The 20,108-nt window shown below is 41.3% G+C and overlaps 1 protein-coding gene across 1 annotated transcript; it reads right to left on the bottom strand.

Moving 5' to 3' along the window:
• Window positions 1-8,876: 8,876 nt before the first annotated feature.
• Window positions 8,877-16,444, bottom strand: LOC141558623 (chymotrypsin-like elastase family member 2A). The gene is made up of 6 exons (XM_074296090.1): window positions 16,118-16,444; window positions 15,576-15,688; window positions 14,528-14,622; window positions 13,417-13,700; window positions 12,687-12,850; window positions 8,877-11,870 (listed from the first exon to the last, which is right to left on the bottom strand). Exons 1-6 carry the CDS (start codon window positions 16,197-16,199, stop codon window positions 11,691-11,693), a joined length of 918 nt encoding a protein of 305 aa, XP_074152191.1. The 5' UTR covers window positions 16,200-16,444; the 3' UTR covers window positions 8,877-11,690.
• Window positions 16,445-20,108: the final 3,664 nt, after the last annotated feature.

Below are 20,108 nucleotides of genomic sequence, written 5' to 3'. Positions count from 1 at the left end.
CGCCGGACCATGGCATCTCCAATGGTCGTGCTCGGCCCCTCTCCGGAGCGGGCCCAGCAGGCCTCGAGGACCGCAGCCCCCCGGAATCGGCCCCCGCATTAGGACGTCTATCCCGCCCAGGGTCCGGGTAACCGATGAGATACCCCCGGGTATCTCGCTTTCTCCGCCCAGAGGAACCCCCCCCCCCAAAAAAAAAAAAAAGAGAGAAAGGCAGGCAACTGAGGACCCAGGGAAGTCCGGACAGGGAGGGGGAACAGCAAACCTCGGTCTTGGAGACTTACATATACGCACATATACCTATACACACAAACACACAGGCTCTATGTACGCACACAAAGACGAAGCTCTCCAGCTAGACCGTAAAACGAATTTCTGTACAGGAAAGGCTGTTTGCCTTCCTCCGTATCCCTAGGACACGCTTAGCACAGTGCTGGCCCGAGGTGAAGGGCTTAAGGACAAACATGGAAATTGTTTAGACGTACACAAGTTTAACCTATAATGGGGGAGGGAGAAAAATTTGCCACACAAGATTTTGCAATGATGAAAATGTCTTTGCATGTATTTGGAAAAATGAAATACCATTTAAATGAATAAATGTTGGCTGTGCACATGACAAAATATGGAAATATGTTTAAAAGGATTGTACATATTGTACCTAGATCTGATTGCTTGTTGTCTTGCAAGGAGAGAGGAAAAAGAAAAAGTTGGACAAAATCTTACAAAAATGGATGTTAAAAACTATACTTTTATTTGGAAATATAAAATACTATTGAGGGAAAAAAAAAAGAATGTAACGTCATATTTAATGTCATTACCATCTGACATTTTCAATACTATTTAGATTAATCTAACCTTTGCACTTTTTTTTTAACCAAATGGGAGTACTTTTTCCTTTGAAGAGAGGAACACTCTTCATATAATACTAGTGATAAAAAGAAAAATAAGTTGTTCCAGAAATTTAAAAATATAAATAAGTAAATGCTGGCTGCCTGTTTGTTATAAGAACTATAGGTTTATTCTCTCCCAAGTGCCAGAATGAAGATTGGTGGACATAGTATATATAATGGATAATGCACTGGGCTTTTAAAACTCAGGAAAAGTAAATGATAGTGCCAGCTCTGCTACTATCTCCTGATACCAAAAAGAATGAAAAACAGTTTCTAGGAATTGATTACAAGGTATACAACAATTTTATTAACTATTTAATTAGGAATCTGATCAGCTAAATTCAAAATTCACAACAAATTTCTAAATTAAACGACTAGAAATTAAGCTAGAAAATGTTCCAACTTGGTTTTCTCTCTAATATTAGGGCTGTGGGAATAATGCTCTTTTCTTAAAAGATATTTATTCTAAACAAACAACAAAGATCTAGGACTTAACTTCAAATGTGAAAACTATCCATTGTAAAAATCCTACAAAGCCATCCGTATAGATGCTAAACCTTTTTAAAAAAGGAGAGCAAAGGGTGAAAAGAAGCTAGGTAGGGATCTCTTTGCTTCTAGTCATCAAAGAATACCTTTTTTAACTTTTCTAAGCAATTATAGAAATAACAGATAAAATTATCAGTTAAGTACCCAAGTTGCAATTACTAGAATGTCACACATTTCAAATTCCAATGATTTTAAGATTAGATTTTTTTTTAATTGACCCAGTACATTGAAGGGGAGTAATGAAATATTTAAGTATCTCTCTCACCACTTTTAAAATAATGAAGGTTACAGAATTTAAGACTAAAAAAATTCATTTAATAAAAATTTTTTAAAAGGTGGGTTAAAATTTATTTAAATTATAGAAGTGACTAAGTTGTTCATACCCTATGACCCTGTGATCTCAATATACTTATATACCAGAAGACAATTAAAACAGTCCCTGCCTTCAAGGAGCTTACATTTTATTGGCAAATAACATGCACATTTATAAATATGTATGTATATATATATATATATATACACACACACATATATATAAAATAAACATAGGTAATGAGGGTGAGGGACTACCAGCTGATGAGATCAGAACTTGAGATGAGTTCTTGAGAGACCTACATCTAAGATGTAGGGTTGAGAAAGAAGAGTATTTTAAGCAGGCCAGCCTGTGAAAAGGCCCCAAAATGGAATGTTATACATAAGGGACAAGATGAACAGTTTGGCTGGACCCAAGAATACTTTAAAAGGTCTAATGTGTCTGGAAAGGGAAGCTGGAACCAAAGTGCAAGGAGCTCTAAAAACCAAGGAGAGTTTTGATTTGATCCTCCAAGTAATAGGGAGTCACTAGAGCTTACTGAGAAAAAAAGTGATATGGTCAGGCCAGTACTTTGAGAAAATCACTTTGGCAAGTTTTTGAATGACATATTAGAAGGGTAAAATACTTTTGACAAGGAAACCAATTAAAAGGCTATTAAATTGCCAGAACTGAAGTGATGGCCCTCTGTCTGAAAGAGACAAATCCCAGATTTAATGGGGGATGAGCAATCAAGGATAACTCCAAGGTTTCAAACTTATGTGACTACAGGGAAAGTGGAATACTTAACAGAAATAGAAAAGTCTGGTTGAAGGTGAGTTTTGGGAGGAAGATACTGAGTTGTTTTGGACATATGAGTTATATACTGTAACGGAAAAAAAAATACATAAACATGCAAACTTATAAAATGTGATTTTTTCATTCTTTAGTGCCAAAAAGGAATTTGCTTGGAAAAAAAAAAAAAAGCAAAAATCCTGAGTGTAAAGAGTAGCTTTTCTTTTAAGTTTATAATGCCTTAACTTATTAAATAAAATAAGTTTCTTCATTAATTCTTAGAATCTCTACTGTCTACAAGTCATTAAATCATAGAATGTTAGAGTAGGAGGCACTTTCCTATCCTCTAGCTTAAAATCTCATTTGGCAAATATTAGTATAATAAAATATATATAATATAATATATACTTTTACTACTTAATAATTTGTCAAGAAATGGAATCTAGCAGTTCTCAAGTCCTATCAAATAAATCTATAACTTTTAACATTGAAACCATCCCCCCAAAATATAGCAAAGGCTTCATATGGACCCCCATAATTCAGTGTTTTTAAGTTCTGATAAATTAGCTTTCTAGTCTTTTAAATAGGACTACTGGTTTTAAATTTCTCCTTCACAAATAAGGAAAAACTGGCATGCAAACAAAACCACAGTTATCTGACTGGTATCAAAGCGCAGTGACAGAAATTAAGTTTCTATGAATTAAAAGGAAAACATTTAGCTTATTTACAATCAATAATCTTAATCTTATAAGTTGTATAGAAATTCCAACTTGTCAATAAAATATCTGTGAGCATAAAAACAAAAACACAGGCCTGTCTTCTAAATTAATCACAACAGCCTTAATATACTTAATAAAAGAAAACATGGCACTATTTTTAGAGCACTTATTTTAAAAATCTATAACTTCCCCCTTCCCAATTTTAAAATGGCAGAACTTATAAGGATTCTTCCCCCTTCCCCTAAAAATAAGAAACCACTAAATTATACCTTCAAAATACCAGATGCCCAACTATGATGTTAAAGTAAAATTCAAAATGTATCCAAGAAGAAATCATTAACAGTAACTTAGCCTCTTACTGTTAAGAACACAATTATGCAAAAAGCCCTTCATTTCATCAATTATTCACCAGCTTTAACTATCACTTAATTCCATAGAAGTGAAATTTCAAAAGTCAAGGGATGTGGGGAGTCCTAAAAATAAACTATAAACATGAACAACCCAGTCAATTAATTTTCAGCAAAATGTCATTTGCTTAATATTTGACAATTCAAAATAGACTAGACTTTAAAGGATGTTAAATGAAACACAAAGAAATCTTCCAAAATTAATTCTATTATTTACTAGCCCACTGTAGATCTGAATAATTAGACAATTCAAAAGAATAACCACAATACTCAAAGATAACAAGTAATTTAGTTTTAATATTCCATGAGTACTATAATTACTAAATATCAATATAATTCCATTCAACAAACAATCAAGTATCTAGTAGATTCACAGTGCTACTAGGGACAGGGAAGACACAAAAATAATACAACATCCCCTATATATCTTACAATGTTTGTTGGGGTGGGAAGTGTAGAGACAAGGAAGCCATCAGGCCTGAATGGGATATATTATACACTCAAAAAACCAGGGAACAAAATAAATCATAAATACATAAGAGTTCTATGTGAAAATTAAAATACTAGAGATCCCTTCTGAATAGAGAAGGGGGTAGAATTGGAGAACGTTCTAGGTATACTAAACTATGTGAACAAAAAAGCATTTTTTTTTTATTATTTTGAAAGTATAGGAATATCATGGGTTTTATCCAGTTTGATGTGAAGTGGGAACAAAATTGGGAAGCCCTCCTTATATCCCAAAAAAATACTAAAGAAGGGAAAGGGATCTATATGTGCCAAAATGTTTGTGGCAGCTCTTTTTGTAGCGGCCAGAAACTGGAAACTGAATAGAAGCCCATCGATTGGAGAATGGTTGGGTAAATTGTGATATATGAATGTTGTGGAATGTTATTGTTCTGTAAGAAATGACCAGCAGGATGAATATAGAGAGGATTGGAGAGACTTACATCAACTGATGCTGAGTGAAACAAGCAGAACTAGGAGATCATTATACACTTCAACAATGATACTGTATGAGGATATACTCTGAGTGAAGTGGTTATCTTCAACAAAGAGAAGATCTAACTCAGATCCAATTAATCAATGATGGGCAGAAACAACTACACCCAGAGAAGGAACACTGGGAATTGAGTGTAAAATGTTTGCACTATTGTCTTTCTACCCAGGTTACTTATACCTTCGGAATCCAATTCTGTGCAACAAGAAATTTGATTTTACACACATATATTGTATCTAGGTTATACTGTAACACATTTAATATGTATGGGATTGCCTGTCATCTAGGGGAGGGAGTAGAGGGAGGGAGAGGAAAATTTGTAAAAATGAATACAAGGGATAACGTTATAAAAAAATTACTCATGCATATATACTGTCAAAAAACAATTTTATAATTATGACAATAAAAAAAAAAAAATTGGGAAGCCCTCTCGAATAAAGCTGGAAAGGTGGAAGAAATGGTGGGAAGACCTTGAATGTCAGACTAGGCATGGATTTTATTCATTAAGTTGTGAACGGTTTAAACCATAAGCCAGACAAGATCAGACCCGTGCAACGACGATTAATAGGACCAAAGAACCACAAGGCTTTACCTATTCACTTTCTTTACTGTCTTCCCCTTTATAATCTACTGGGCTTAGTTGCTCTCCAAATTCAAAACAGAAGCTGCTGATCCTGTTCCACTAGGTTTCTATTATTTAAGCTTGTGAAGAAAAAACTATTTTGCAATCTCCAAGTTATAAAAAAAAAAAAAAAAAAAAAAAAAAGACGCACTTTTAAAATGCATCCTTTCTCAAACACATTCAATTATAGGAAAAAAGCCCCAATCTGTGATTTAACCGGCAAAGGGAGCTCAGGAGAGGAACCCCTCTCTCAGGGAATGCTGGCATCTCATCTTTAACTTAGATCCTCCCGTGTGGGGGAGAATATGGGAATCTCGAAATTATGACTTACTACCAATAAATGTTTGACTCGGACACCTATTTTCATATACACCCCGGGGTCACGGGCAAAAAGGGGACGAAAATAGAAAAAGGGAGGCTCCGCTCCCCAGCACCCCCAAGCAGCCCACGACAGGGGCCGTCGAGGGGCCCGGGTCTTCCCGGCTTTAGGGTCAGCCCAGTGATTACCGCACCAGAATAGCTAGCGGGCCAGCCGCGGCTGGGAGGTTTCAGACAAAAAGTCACCGCCCCCTTGGGGGGTGAAGTGGGAAGCCGTTCCAAAATCTGGGGGAGGGGCGGTGGCAGGGTCAGCAGAGGCCGCATCCGCAGGTAGGTAAGCAGAAATGGCACGAGCCGGCCCGGATCACAAGTGCGCCGGGGGTCCCGGAGGCCCCTTAAACGCCCGCAGCCTCGGCTAGGGATCACATCCTCAAAGTCGGTGCAGCTCCAGGGCTTTGGAGACCCCTTCTGGACCTCCTTCTGAATTCGAGGCACCGGGCTCGGGGCCGTCTCTTTCGCCCCTTCTCAGATGCCCCTGTCCCCATGGGTGCAAACCCTTTGGGGAGGGGGCTTAACCCCGCGTCCCACACCTTAGCCAGAGTCCGCCCCCCCCAAGCCTGATGCAAAGAAGGGAGGGGTCTCCTCCTCCTCTGCTTCGGTTAAAACGAAGAGCCGGCCCGGCTGCTCCTCGATGATCGCCCCTGGAAGCCCGACCTAGACTCGGGCCTTCGAAAAGGGAGAAGGCCCGCCTCGAGAGAGGAGGGCCGGCGGCTGACAAGGGTGGGTCGCCAAGGGAAGGTCAAGATGGGGAGGAATGGCCTGCCGAGGCCCCGGCCTGTCAGTCGGCCGATCGGCGTGCCAGTCTCTCTCCACCTCTTCCTCGCCCCCGCACCAGGGCGGTCTGAATATGTATACGAGCCCGAGCCGTTCTTACCGCTCCTCCCTGGCGCCGATGGTCACTCCCGCACCGTGCGCTGAATCCCGGCCGGTCTGCAGCGGACAAGAAGCGGCGAGACTGACAGGAGGATCTGAGAGCGAATCTCGCGAGAGCAGCGCGTTTTGTATCCTTCCACTTCCGGGGGGGGGGAAAACGCTTTAACTACTCTCGCGATATCTCCGCTCCAAGCCGGAGAGAAGGTCTTGTCCGCCCTCTGCCGGCAGCACGAAAGGATGTATCTATAGCAGGGCACGTTGCCGTCAATTCCCGGGCACGTGCACCGTACCCGGATCCTAGCGTGCATCTGTAGCTGAGATCTTTGGCCTTCACCTTGCACTCAGTATCGTGTGCCCGTGGAATATATATGGTGCTCGGGGAGGCCCGGCACCTCCGGTGTGAGGGCCGGGGAGCCCTTTTCGCAGCCACTCCTTCACCTCTGGCTCTCACCTGGGCCTCGCTGAAGCTGTAGCGTATTTGGGGTCACCCCTCAGCCGACAGGAGCGACAAGTTAGGAGGGGGGAAGAGGAGAGAGAAGGGGAAGGGGAGGGGAATCCGAGGTCTCCATCCCTTCAGTTGGGCGTCCTGAGGAATTGAAAGCCGCAGGAGCAGCAGTGGTGGAGGCCAGGCCGCTGCAGAAGTCACTTTAATCAATTTCATGAGTCAAGGTGTGATGTCACTGGCTCTTCTAGATGAAGACCCAGCTGCGGTGCCCCAACAGCGGGTCCAGGGTAGGTGGAGGGACAGAGGCGGGGCTCACGTTCCTTTCCAGTTTGTCAGAGAGAAGAAATAATACTTTGTTGGCCCGCAGCTACTCCATCCTACCGCTGGTTCCTTGGGACAAGCGCGCGCTTCAGGTGGGCCCAGACTGTGGTTCCCGACCCATCCGAGGCGGGAATGCCGGTGACGCGCCCTGCCAGCGTCTGCGACAGCCCCCGGTGTGCCCTCTGCCCCAAACTCCGGGACTCAGTTACCTCAACTGCAAAATAAGAGCCGAAATAGAACTGTTTTCTCTTTAACAGCCCGGTCACCTCTGGAGGCTAGATGTGCAAAATACGGCGTAAAAAAAACCTCCCCAGGTTTCTTCCAGCTGTATAAAAAATGTTTTCTCTAAAATAAATACTCCCCCATTTCCTCCTCCTTGTCGTAGCTGGAGATAGGCTGTGTGCACCGCTCAACTAGAACTAGTAAAGAAACTGGGATCCAGAGAAAGGCTGAGGAGTGAGAGAGCACAACGTGAGAAACCACCACAACGGAGAAAAATGCCTCCCCATGGGGGTCGGGGAGGGGAGAGGGGAATAATCTGGAGACCTAGCTACTCCCTGAGACAATCAGGGAAGAGCGCTGACAGAGCCTCTTTTTTATTGATAGCTTTTTTAATTTTCAAAATGCACGCAAAGATAGTTTTTTAAAAAATATTTTAATAGTTTTTATTTACCAGATACATGCATGGGTAATTGACAATTGCCAAACCTTTTGTTCTAATTTTTCCCCTCCTTCCCTCCCCTCCACCATGGCAGGTTGACGGTACATGTTAAATATGCAAATATAGTTTTTAACATTCGCCCTTACAAAATCTTGTTCCAAATTTTTCTCCCTTCCCCTAAATAGCAGGTAATCCAGTATAGGTTAAACATGTGCAATTCTTCTGAACCTTCTCACATTTATTATGCTGCACAAGAAAAAACCAGTAGATCATCTCTTTAAGTGGATCTTTTTATTTTGATTGGACCCCTTTTGTTATCCTAAGTCTTTATTGCTTTAGACTCCGTGAATTTCTTGTTCAATTTCTGGCATTGACAAACTCTACAGTTACAGTATCCAAACATAAGATGAAGTTATGATATCAATACCATTCCCAACCCTACCCCCCCCCTATTACTGATTCTCCTCTCCTCCCACAAACTCTCTTTTTAGGAATTTGGCCCATGTTATGGCTTCTCAGGTTCTTTAGGAACCGCCAGAAAGTTCATTAGGACTGCCTAATGTCATCTTCCCCCTTGTTAATGGCGGTTTCCACTAAGGAACTTAAGCCTGCCACTGGCATAATAATAAAATCTTTGCCTCTTGATTTAGAAATGGTCTAAGCCTACAGATTCTTTTGAAACACTGAGAACTGGATGAGGGTTTAGTTTTCATAGTCATGAAACTTAAATTAGAGAACTGCAGAGAAATGAAACAAACCTAAGAAATGAAATCTAAAAGTTAGGCTGATGTGGAACCAAAAGAAATAAAACTTATAGAGGGAAGCCATGAATTAAAATAAGAAATATACTATTAGATGCAATGGGGTGGGGACTCACACTCAGTGGGAGAATTAAGTGCTTTAGATAGACTAGAACCTCAATAGTACCCCGTCAGTGGGGAATCGGGAAGGACACATTTCAGGTATAGGGTATTCAAAAAGCATACTCAAGTGATTATAGGGTGTGCCTATTTCCAGACACCCAGTTTTGCAATATCTTAAATAAAAATCTTTTCCTGGTTTCATCAGCGGGTCTGTAGGGTTCTTGGTAAGATGCATGTCTCTTACAAATATTATCCAAACATTTAAAAACTATTCAATATTCTGTTGAGTATATTTTGCTTTAAAGTGGATCATTTGAGGTGGGGGTAAATAGCAAAGACTTCTTAATTTGTCCTTATTTATGAAGTTTTGAGAACTTAGTGTGTTGGCAGTGTCATGAGATCTTACCAGTTACCCACCAGTTTGGTTGACTTCATTATGTAAAACATCTAAATAATGAAATTTGAGAAACTAAAACTATTCCCAGAATGAGGAAAATTACAGATATATTTTGGGGTGTGGAGAGTAACTGAGCTACTGGGTAGATTTCCCAGATCCATCCAGGTGTCACCAAGGCTTCCTGGATACATCACCCCAAGGTGAATCCTGCCATGACTGATTTCAGCCCAGCAGAGGATGCAACCCTGATTAGCCCCTAGACCCAGTTGAGAAAGGGGCAATAATACACACATATTGTGTGTGTACATAAATATATATATAAAATATACATGAGGGATTGGATCCTAATTATTAGGATCAAAGAAGTGTCCAAAGAGCATTGATTGGTATTGGGATCCTTTCTTAGCTTAACTAACTCCACAGGCTGATCAGGGGTTGTTTCCTCTGCTGGGCTGAGGTCAGTCATGACAGTTTTCCCCTGAGAGTGATGTATCCAGGTCATTTCCTAAGCAATTTTGGTGGCATCTGGATGGATTTGGGAAATTTACCCAGTGGTTCATTTGGTTTCCACACCTCAAAATACATCTGCAGTCCATAGGGAATGGACCCCAATACTAATCAGTGGTCTTTGGTCACTTCTTTGACCCTGATAATCTCCTCACATATAATACACACGCACACATGAGCACATACACACATTCATCATATATATGTATGTATATATATGCATATATACATATATTTATATACATTATTTATGTGTGTATATAGAGATGGCCATATGTACCATGTATTTGTTATTTGCACTTTATTCTTTCTCTTCTGCCCTCTTGGGATTAAAGAAACAGAAGAGCCCAGTACTTATATGCATCTGATCTAACTTGCCAGACATGCCTTTAAATTGACCAAATGATGGATATGTTTGCATGCCCCTTGTTCTTGGGGAAAGAGATGCCCCTGATGGATACAAGACTTGTGTGATTATTATTTTGCATTCAGGCTAACATAGATATCAAACAAACCAAATTGTATTGACACAGGCTGGGAGAATGAGTCTTCCCACTCATTCACTTTTAATTGGTTAAAAATAATTAACATTTCACAATTCTCACCCACTTTGAACTTGAAACATTGTCAGACCACCAGTTTTGTGCTATGAGTGAAACAGGACACAAGGTTAGTAAATAGGATGGTAAATGGACTGTTTTATATATTTTATACTCTGTGTGTGTGTGTGTGTGTGTGTGTGTGTATGTCATACCCTATCCCTGAAATGAAATATGACCATTCAGGATGGAAAGGATCTTCTGACAATTTTGCTTAAGCTGGGAAATCGTGGACACATAACCAAAATTTTTTAGGATAGTCCCAGAGGGGCTTTATTTTCTGTGTGTAACAAGAAAAGGATTTCACTGGTTCTCCTCAAATTGAATGGGCAGGTGTCGTGTGGGGCTGGTGCTTTTGATCTTTGATCTACACCTTCCCTGCCTCCTAACACACTTGTGAAGCAAACATGTCCAAGTTTCTACTATACTTCCCCCTTTAATGAAGTATATTGTAAAAAAACTCCCCCTTTAGTGAGTGAGACTGAATGCGCCTTTTCATCCTATTAGCCATGTAGGGAACTAGACACAGTCTGGTGCTCCCAAATCAATAAATGTTTGCAAGTATTTGTTAATGAAACTATAAGTGCAGTGAAGGACAACTGAGGTCCATATACTTGAAACAGTGATCTTACAAAACAGGCTGACTCTAGATTTCCTTCCAGCAGTTGGTGGGGGGGGGGGTGTATACCCTCACAGGTCAGGTCATAGGTGCACCAGGTACCTGACAACATCAAGGACATCCATACTCACATAGACTGAGTTTGGAATGCCTGCAACAAATTCTAGAAGGATGGAAAAGAATCCTGGTCCCCATGGAAATGGCTAACCTCTTGGCTCCCAAATGTCGCATGATGGAAATATCTCTTTGCAGGTTTTCACTTGTATATCCTTATAAGGATTATGTGTTGCTTGTGTTTATAATGCTTCCCTTGGTGCAAAGAACTGATTCCCCAAATTGCAAACAGCAGAAATTGCAAAGACAAGCCATACAGGTCTGACTGTTGTGTTATACCATGAGTATGGTTAGCACCAAAGGGGGGATTATTGTGGTCAGTCTGAGTGACCTCATGGCCTTTAGACCTTGAATCTAAGGCAGCTCGCCAGCCTGAAATGGAGGAGCTCATGTGTACTAATCTCATCTGCCTGTGACATGCCACTAATCCCACCTCCTCATTGAAATACAGGCTAACTGGGATTATCTTGCCCTTACTTGGAAGTTATTGACTCTCATCTATATAAGCAGAATGTAGGTTGAATTCCAGGCAAGGCTTACTCTAACTGCAAGCTGCTTTGGTGTACTAATAAAATCTTTTATCCTATTTCCTGAGTTTGTCTTATTTGACAAGGAGGAAGCCTGAACCTCTGTATACCATCCCTTTCAAATTCAGTAGAAGAAAAAATCACGGATTCTGGTGGCCTCAATCCATGGCCTGTAGGAAGCAGTCCTGGTAAAGACGCTGGGCTTGTTCTCAGCCCTACAGCCAACAGGCCCAAAGCTGGCAATGCCGTGGACTTCCCACTCATTCTTTCCCATCTGGCAAAGCAAGGGGCCCCCTGAGTCTCCCTGCAAAACACCAAGGAGAGAATTCAATTAGGGGAGTATTGATTGATCCATTAAAAACCTCACTATCCAAGGCATTATCCAAGTCTGTCTCTTTTGGATAAAGACTATCTCTTAAGGGGTGTAAGACTTAGAAATATAGGGTAAGAGTAGCACAATATACCTAGCAAATCAGTCAGTATATTCACCACCTTTATACCCCACCTAACAAGATGAAAACAGATTACATTGAATTTCAAGGGTAATAGAAAGAAAAGTTACAAGCTCATTTATGAAGATTAACTTTTTTTAAAACCATCAAGGATTCTCTTCTCCCAAAATCATGGAGTAACTATGTAATAATCTCTGGGTTTTACTAATATGTGGCAGAGAGAGTTGGGAAGTGCACAGAAAGCCCAGAGAATAAGGCCCATGATAGCATTCTGTTTCCCACAACCTTAGGAAAAATTCTGGTTCCATGGAGGCCTTAGAACAAAGCCCAATAATAATATAAGTGAACCTACTTGTTCCCAGAAAAGTTGGATGTGGACTGAATTTTGATATACGGAATCCTATTTTAAAAGGAGAAGATGTGATAAAGTAAACAGAACCAGATGAATGTTTTCATAATGAGCACAATAAAATAAACAATATTGGAAAATGTCAGACATCTGATTAACATAATGAGGGCTGGTGATCTCAGAGCACTTTGAGGGGAAAATGCCTCCAAGCTCTTGGTAGAGAGTTGCGGGACATTTATTCCCCTATGCTCAGGATTTGGAAGAAGTGAAATTGGGTACCACTATGAGGTCTGAAAAGATGTCTCTGCTACCTTCGTACCTGGCATGCAGCAGGAGCCTCCTGGAGATCTTGGAAGCCTACACATAACATAGTTGGGCTTACTCTATCTCCCCAGACCTTTTCCTGTTGACAGGTAGTGAAATCCATGACAGGCATCTGGGCTTGGTTCAGAACATTAGACAAAGTCGAGTTCTCCTCCCCACCTGACAGAAACAGACAGATAGATATTCATGTGGGAACCCCACAGGTTGCCTAGCATTAGAAAGGCTTTTTGAGAATAAACTTTAAGAGCTTACTAGCCCTCTTATAGAAGGATATGGGCAGGGATGAGTTGAGGCAGGAAAATCCACTTCTACAGATTTAATTACCATCCCTCTGCTGATGATCCTCAAATCCATTTGTCCTGCCCCAATCTCTTTCCTCACCACTATTCCCAACTAACCTCCCTAGCTCCTTTTAAGTTACAACTAAAATTCCCAACTAACCTCTCTAGCTTCTTTAAGGTTACAACTAAAATTGACTTTCTAGAAGAAACCTTCCCCAATTCCTCTTAATTCCAGTGTGTTCCCTTTGCAGATTATTTCCTATTTATCATATATGTTGCCTCTCCCTTTCCATTGTAAGCTTCTTGAGAGCTTTCACTTCTTATATTCCCAGAACTTAGCACAGTGCTTGGAACATAGTAGGCATTTAGTCAATTTTTGATTGATTGATTTTTGATTGATTATAATAGCTCAGGAAAGATACCTCCTCTTCTCAATGTAATTACCTCGGGTCCCTCCCCAGCCAGTGACCCAGCAGAGCTGGCCAGGCCTGGGGTCCTGGCCTCCAGAGGCAGGTAGACAGACGTAGTGCACATAGGGACTGCTGGGGATGTCCTGCACAGGACGAACCAGGGCAATGTCATTGTTCAGCTGGTCCAGGTGTGGATAGTGGAAGTGCTCATGCCTGTATATCCGTTTCACATGGTGCACTTTCTGCGTGGCCTCTGTTTCGTTGAGCCGGTGTTTGCCCAGCACAATGCGCCAGTTGGCAACGTCATCCATCTTCCCCCTGGCATGGGGTTTTGAGATCAGCCCTGGCCATGACCAGCACTGGGATTAGATGAGGACCCAGGGCCACACAGAGGGGGACAGAGGTTACAAAGCTGTGGGGAGTAAGGTCAAGGACAAAGAGGGGCTGTCTCGGGGCAATATAGAAGAAATCCCCAAGTCAGGAAAGAATGCCAATTCCAAATTCCTAAAGGATCCATCCATTTCAGCCTGCATGATCCAAGGAGATTTGGGTATTCTCCCATTTTGAGCCCAGAGAAACCCCTCTATTTAGCTTTATGGTTTTAGTGAGCAATTGTTTAGGTGTGAGGGGCACTGGTAAGGACCATTCTCTCCCTAAATATTTCCCTAACCTAAGGACTGGGGGATCCAGAAAATCCATATTAGATATTCTTCCTGTTAAGCTTTACCTTTTCCATATTCCTCTTTTAAACCCCCTGGGAGGGACAGAATCCCACAGAGTTTACCACTTCAGAGGGGTTCTAGGGACACAACTCCTTGCTCCCAAGGTTCTAATCATGCATTACTAGCCTGCTAGGAAAGCATTGCCTTTGCAGTTAGGAGATCTAAGTTTAGAGATCCGACTTCTGCAATTTCTTGCTGTGTGACCATAGGGAAGTCGTATAGCCTTCTTTGAGTCTCAGTTATACTTTTGGTAAATTAATGGTTCTTATTCAATGATTATTAAGACCCTTTCTGGCTTTAAATCCTATGATATCTAAGCTTCTGAGTTGACTTTATATTCTTCAGTCTAATCTCCCAGTTTAGGGAACTCATTTCTTCTTCTTCCGCTACTCATCTTCCTGCTCACATGAAACACCCACTTACCCAGAAAAGCAGTGAGCTGCAGTAAGAACCCAGCTGGGATGGATCAGGGTCCCCCCACAGACATGAACAAATCTGTGGCTCCCTTGAACTCGAGCCTGAAAGTAAGGAGAGGAGAGAAGATGCCCCAACATGTTTGACCCAGTATAAAACCCTTTTCCTAGGGTGCTGAAATATTTTGTGGGTCAAGAGTCAAAGAACTTTCCTCTCCTTGACCAATAATGTCTCACATTGATGTGAAGATATGTGTTATGGAGAGAAGATAGCTCCCCTGAGGGGGGAGGAAAGGAAAAAATGGAAACGGGAAGGAAAGGAGAAAATAAAAGAACTCTAAGTAAACTTGAAGAGAATATATGTTAATAGTTGTGTATCAAATTCTATCTAAACATACTATCTCACTTTCTATGATCTCTGGTACATAGTAATGCCTCAATTATCCAAATATATATTTTCCAAAAAACAAATCTTGATGCTATTTATGAGTCTTCATTTTTATTTTTAATTGAATTCAGTTTTTAATTTTATTTGATAGATAAAGAAAGCCTTCAGTGATCTCCTTTGCAATGCATAGTGTCCTTCCTTAAACCTATCTTTTAGGTAAATTTGCATTTTCTCTTCTTGGTTTATATTAAGTCATCAGTGTCCTCATAAAAACTGGGCAAGTGAGAGATTTCAACAGATAGCCAGCAGTTGAAGTTGATTAGTCTTCCTTTTTCCAAATACCAAAATTGTACACTTTTACTATGAATCTAATCTCACAGAATTAAAGTTCATAATTGTGTCAAGGACACAAAAGACATGAAGTGCCCATATAGCTTCTGTGAGGTCAGGGAGGTAGCTTGGTCACACCTCCAAGAGACTAACTCAACACATTGCTTGCTTATTAATGAAGAAATAGAGAGAGGTGAGAACCAGGGTTGGGGAGAAACTGGGAGACCAGAACAAAACCCATCTTGTGGGCAGCCCCTGAGAAAGCATCTTATCCAAAGCCTTGTACCCTGTTCCTGTAACTCTTCCCTGGCACTAGAGTGTCCCAGGGAACAGATTGTACCTGCAAGGATACTTGCCAAGGCCATGAGTGAGGTCTGGCCTCCCTGCCCTGGATGATCCTCTCAGCAGAGCTGGAGTGATGGAGTGGAGCCATACCACAGTCCTGGGGCCAGTCTGGAAGGAGGAGGGCAGATAGTCTCAGTGTCCCAGGTGGGAAGAACCCCTTCCCCAGTGCCCATGTCATCAAGGCTCCAAGGAGTCAGGGAACACGCTACAGGATAGTGATGGAACTCAGGATGAAATGGCAAAGGGCACAATTTCCAATCCTCTGGGAACCCATCCTGCCAGACTCTCAGCTCCCTTACCTTTCCCTCACCCACAGAACTCTGCAGTGGTTCCCTGCCCCTGATCCCTGCCTGGCACCTCTCTACCTTTTCCACCCTCCTCCCCTATTCCCTGTGGGCTGGCAGGGACAGCTTCCAACTTAGTAGATCACTCCTTTATGCCAGAATGGCCTGGCTGGGTTCCCTAGCTGCCTCTCTTCAATCACCATTTAGGGGACCCTGAGCTCCACTACCAGCCCATAGAGACAAAGGGACTCACCCAAAGTCAGGTGCCCAGTGAATGGCACCCCATGGGCTGGCCAGAGCCAGCCCAGAAAGAGCAGCAGGGCCAGGACATTCATGATCAGGTACAGACTTGTCCTATGGAAAGTGTGGGTGGGAGAATTTATATCCTGCCTCCCTGGGGTTGAGACCTCTGGTTCTGATGAAATGGCTGAAACAATGCATGGCGGATGCCAGCCTGGGCCTGGATGCTTCTGCCTGGAGCCAGCAGATCTGTCACGGCAGCAAGGCACACAAGCAGGCAGGCTTGGCCATCAGCAGTTTTTTCCCAGAGAAAGGACCAATAGAATAGAAAGTAGCAGCCCATCCTCCTCCCTAACCCCACCCCCACATCTACTCTCTCCCCAAATATCCCCATCCTAACTCTTAGGGATTAGAAATCTGGCTCCTGCTCCCTTCTGTGGGGAAGAAATCCTGTTCAAAGAGATGGGGATCCTAAGGGATAATAAAGCTGCCTTTATGGTGGTGCAGTGGATCGAGCACTGGGCCTGGAGTCAGTTAAACCAGAGTTAAATCCAGCCGCAGCAATGCTGGACAAGTCACTTCATCTCCATCTACCTCTCTGGATCAAATAAAATCATTGTAAAGTTGGATCCCTCCCTTCTGAGGAATGATTCCTTCCACATTTCTTCATGGAACAGCTAGATATCTCAGCGGATAGAATGCTCAGCTTAGAATTAGGAAGATCTGATCTGGGGCCTTAAACACTTACTAACTGTGGACAAATCATTCACCTTTGTTTGCCTCAATTTCCCCATCTGTAAAATGGAGATAATGATAGCACCTACCTCCCAGGATTGTCGTGAGGATAAAATGGGATAATATTTGTAAAAGATTTAGCACTGTGCCTGGTACATAGTAAGCCCTGGGTAAATGTTAGCTATAGTTATGGCTAATGCAAATGCTGCTTACTATAACTTATCTTGATCCATGATGTACTGCTATCATGTCTTACATTGACATAAGACTATCATCACCACAGTTTTACTAAGTATTTATTGTGCTGAACATTTAAAAAAGAATTTCATATTGCCATTTTTGTATATAGATACATACATACATATATATATATATATATATATATATATATATATATATAACTTCTGTTTTCCCAATGTATGCACTTCCTCCACTCTGCCAGAGAGCCATTTTGTGTGCTGGTTATTTTTAAAGTATTCTTATATAAATTGATTGATTTCCTTCACAGCAGATATTGCCACTTTTATTGAAGGCCCCTTCCCTGACTCTTTACTCCAGCTACCTGTGGCCCACCTGCACCAGATTAAAATATAACTGGGAAATATTTAACAAAATGAGTCAAAATGAATCAAAATACAACATTGAGCTAATTTGTGATTTTCTTAAGTTAGCATGTAGTCCACCAGAGATCCACTTCCGTTTGACTTTGACACCATTGATTTAGGTGGTTAGTAGACTGGGGCTTGAAGAAGTTGTTCCATTGGATAAATGGAAAGAGCATTGAATGAAGAGCCAGAAGACCTGGCTTGAGTCTCAGCTCTGCACCTAACTTGTCAGCAAACTTCTTTTCTCTCCATTTCCTCTAAAGGGTTTGAATTAGACCATGAGATAAAGAGCTGGGAGCCTGAGAAGCAGATGGAAGATTTAAATACAGGCCATCTGGAAAGATCTCTGTCTATAGAGTCCCAAGTTCTGGATTCAAATTCTCCCTCTGATGCTTACTCCACATATGACCTCGAAGTAGACCAGAAGGCTGCCAAGTTCTTTTCTGGCTCTAAATCTATAATTTTTTGACTACAGAGTTTTCTGGGAGAGAATATGGAAGGTGAATGTGGAATAAGTAGGCTTTAGTTCACATTTCATTCATGTGATCTTGGACCAGTCACTAAAGCTCTCCCTAAGCCTTAGTATTCTCATTTTCAAAATGTGGGTAATATTATGTAACCTCACAAGGTTGTTATGAGAAAAGTTCTCCAAAAATTTTAAAATGTCATATATTCTACATAAATTTTAAATGCCATATTTTCTATATTCTGTAATAAGTTAGTCCAAAAGACCTGTTTAAAATCCAATTGAGTATCAATGAAAGTGTGTGAGAGAGAAACAAAGAGAGAAGAGAAAGAGGAGAGATGAGAGAGATTTCTTCATATTACAGGTAGAGAAACTGAGTCTTAGAAAATATATCTGATTGATCTTCTCCTACCCTAACACAAGAAGCTATAGAAATTGAATCCTGTCAGTCACCTCAACTTTGTGATAGGAGACTGGGAGGAGCTTATCCGGGGACCATGGATATATCTGGGACCATCTGTTCCCATCACCACCTGGTAAACTGCCACTGAATGCCCTGTGCAGTAGGTAGGATTTAAAGAGTTCAGAAGAGCCAAACCTTAATCAAATATGTCTCCTCCACTGATGCCTGAAAATTGAGCATTTAAAAACTCACTCATTCGTTTGAGATAAGCCTGGAGAGGACAAAGAATACTCCCAAAGGACTAAAAGGAGGGATACTGGATCCACAAAATGAGCAGCCGGCTAAAAAGGTGATGTTTGTTAGAGAATGCGATTTGGCATTCTGCACCTCAGTCTGGAAATAAGAATAATGAATTCTTGGCAAGAGACAGATATGGCTTCACTGCATTCCCTGCTTCTGAAAGCCAGGAAGAAGTATTTTCCTGGAGGCTAGCAAACAAGAGGGATTGCTGTTTAAAGCAAGATAAAGGAGAAAAATATCCACATGCAACTGTGAAGCCGCGTACTATTAAAAAAAAAAAAATACCCTTGTGCTCTATCCACTCCACCTAGCTGCCTTAAGAACTGAGTAACTAAAGAATACAAAAAGTAGCCTCTTTTTAATGTAATGGTTAGTATGAAATCCAGAATTAGCTAATTTCTGGAAAATGCCAATAACAAAAAGATTTTTTTTAATTATCTTAGGGGGAAAAATAGGAATTGTGAATCTATTTTGCTTCTGTCTTCTTTTTCAAGGACAATCATCTTTTTTTCCCCTGGTTTGAAGGATAAACAATCCCCAGGGAATAGAAACCCAAGATAAAGAAAATGATGATAAGAGAACACCTTACTGACCATAGCTGAGTTCAAATCACCAGAGCCAGAAAAATTTCCACATATGATTGTTTTAACAGGAAGAACTAAGGAATATTGGAAAGTGGAACAAAGGCCCTAAGACTGAAGATGAGAAAACATTGTCTCATTTTTTCAAGAAAAAGGGAAGAAAGTTGATAGTTTACACCATCACATTTGATAGACTAGGAGGCTTCACATCAAGTCCTGATAATATTCCAGAATGACTTGTTAAAGGGATGGTGGAAAAAGAACACGCAAGGAAAGGATCTTAAACTCTGTCAAGTTGGGGGTGGGGTGGGGAGGATAGTTAGAAATGCCTCATGCAATGGGGTTGGGATATGTGATATACAACTATTCCTTGCTGTTTGTCACTCTAGATGAGAAATGGGGGGAAAGGAGGCCCAGGGAAAACACTTTCAACAAGGAATAATCCACATGTGTCATTGGAAAGAACCTTTGATTTAGAATTTAAAAATGAATTTAAATCTCGGTTGTGCTAAGAAGCTGTTCTGTACTTTACTACATAGTCAAAAATGCTTCGCTGAACCTGATTCCCACTCAGAAGCTGTCCTGTAAGACTGTGGAGCTGGTTTCAGGGAGGGAGCTGCCTTCTTTTCAAAGTAGAAAGAGAATTGGAATAAAGGCTCCTCAAACTTTACAAGATTGCTATGTCTATATTGGATTGCTTGACATTGAGATGTCAAGGGGGGGGAGAAAGGAAGGAAGAATATAATTTGGAACTCAAACTTTTAAAAAATGTTTTAAAAAATAAACATAGATTCCTCTAAGACCCACTAGGTCATGCCTGCATCTTAAGAGGGCTGAAGGTAATATCTAAATATAAAGCCTTATTGAGAAGCCCTTCTCATTAGCAGTTCCTGAAAAGCCTATCATGTTTCCAG

The sequence above is a fragment of the Sminthopsis crassicaudata genome, chromosome 2, assembly GCF_048593235.1.
Source record: "Sminthopsis crassicaudata isolate SCR6 chromosome 2, ASM4859323v1, whole genome shotgun sequence".
Taxonomy (NCBI): domain Eukaryota; kingdom Metazoa; phylum Chordata; class Mammalia; order Dasyuromorphia; family Dasyuridae; genus Sminthopsis; species Sminthopsis crassicaudata.
The sequence above is the reverse complement of the archived record's forward strand: the minus strand, read 5'-3'. Positions and strand labels throughout refer to the sequence as shown.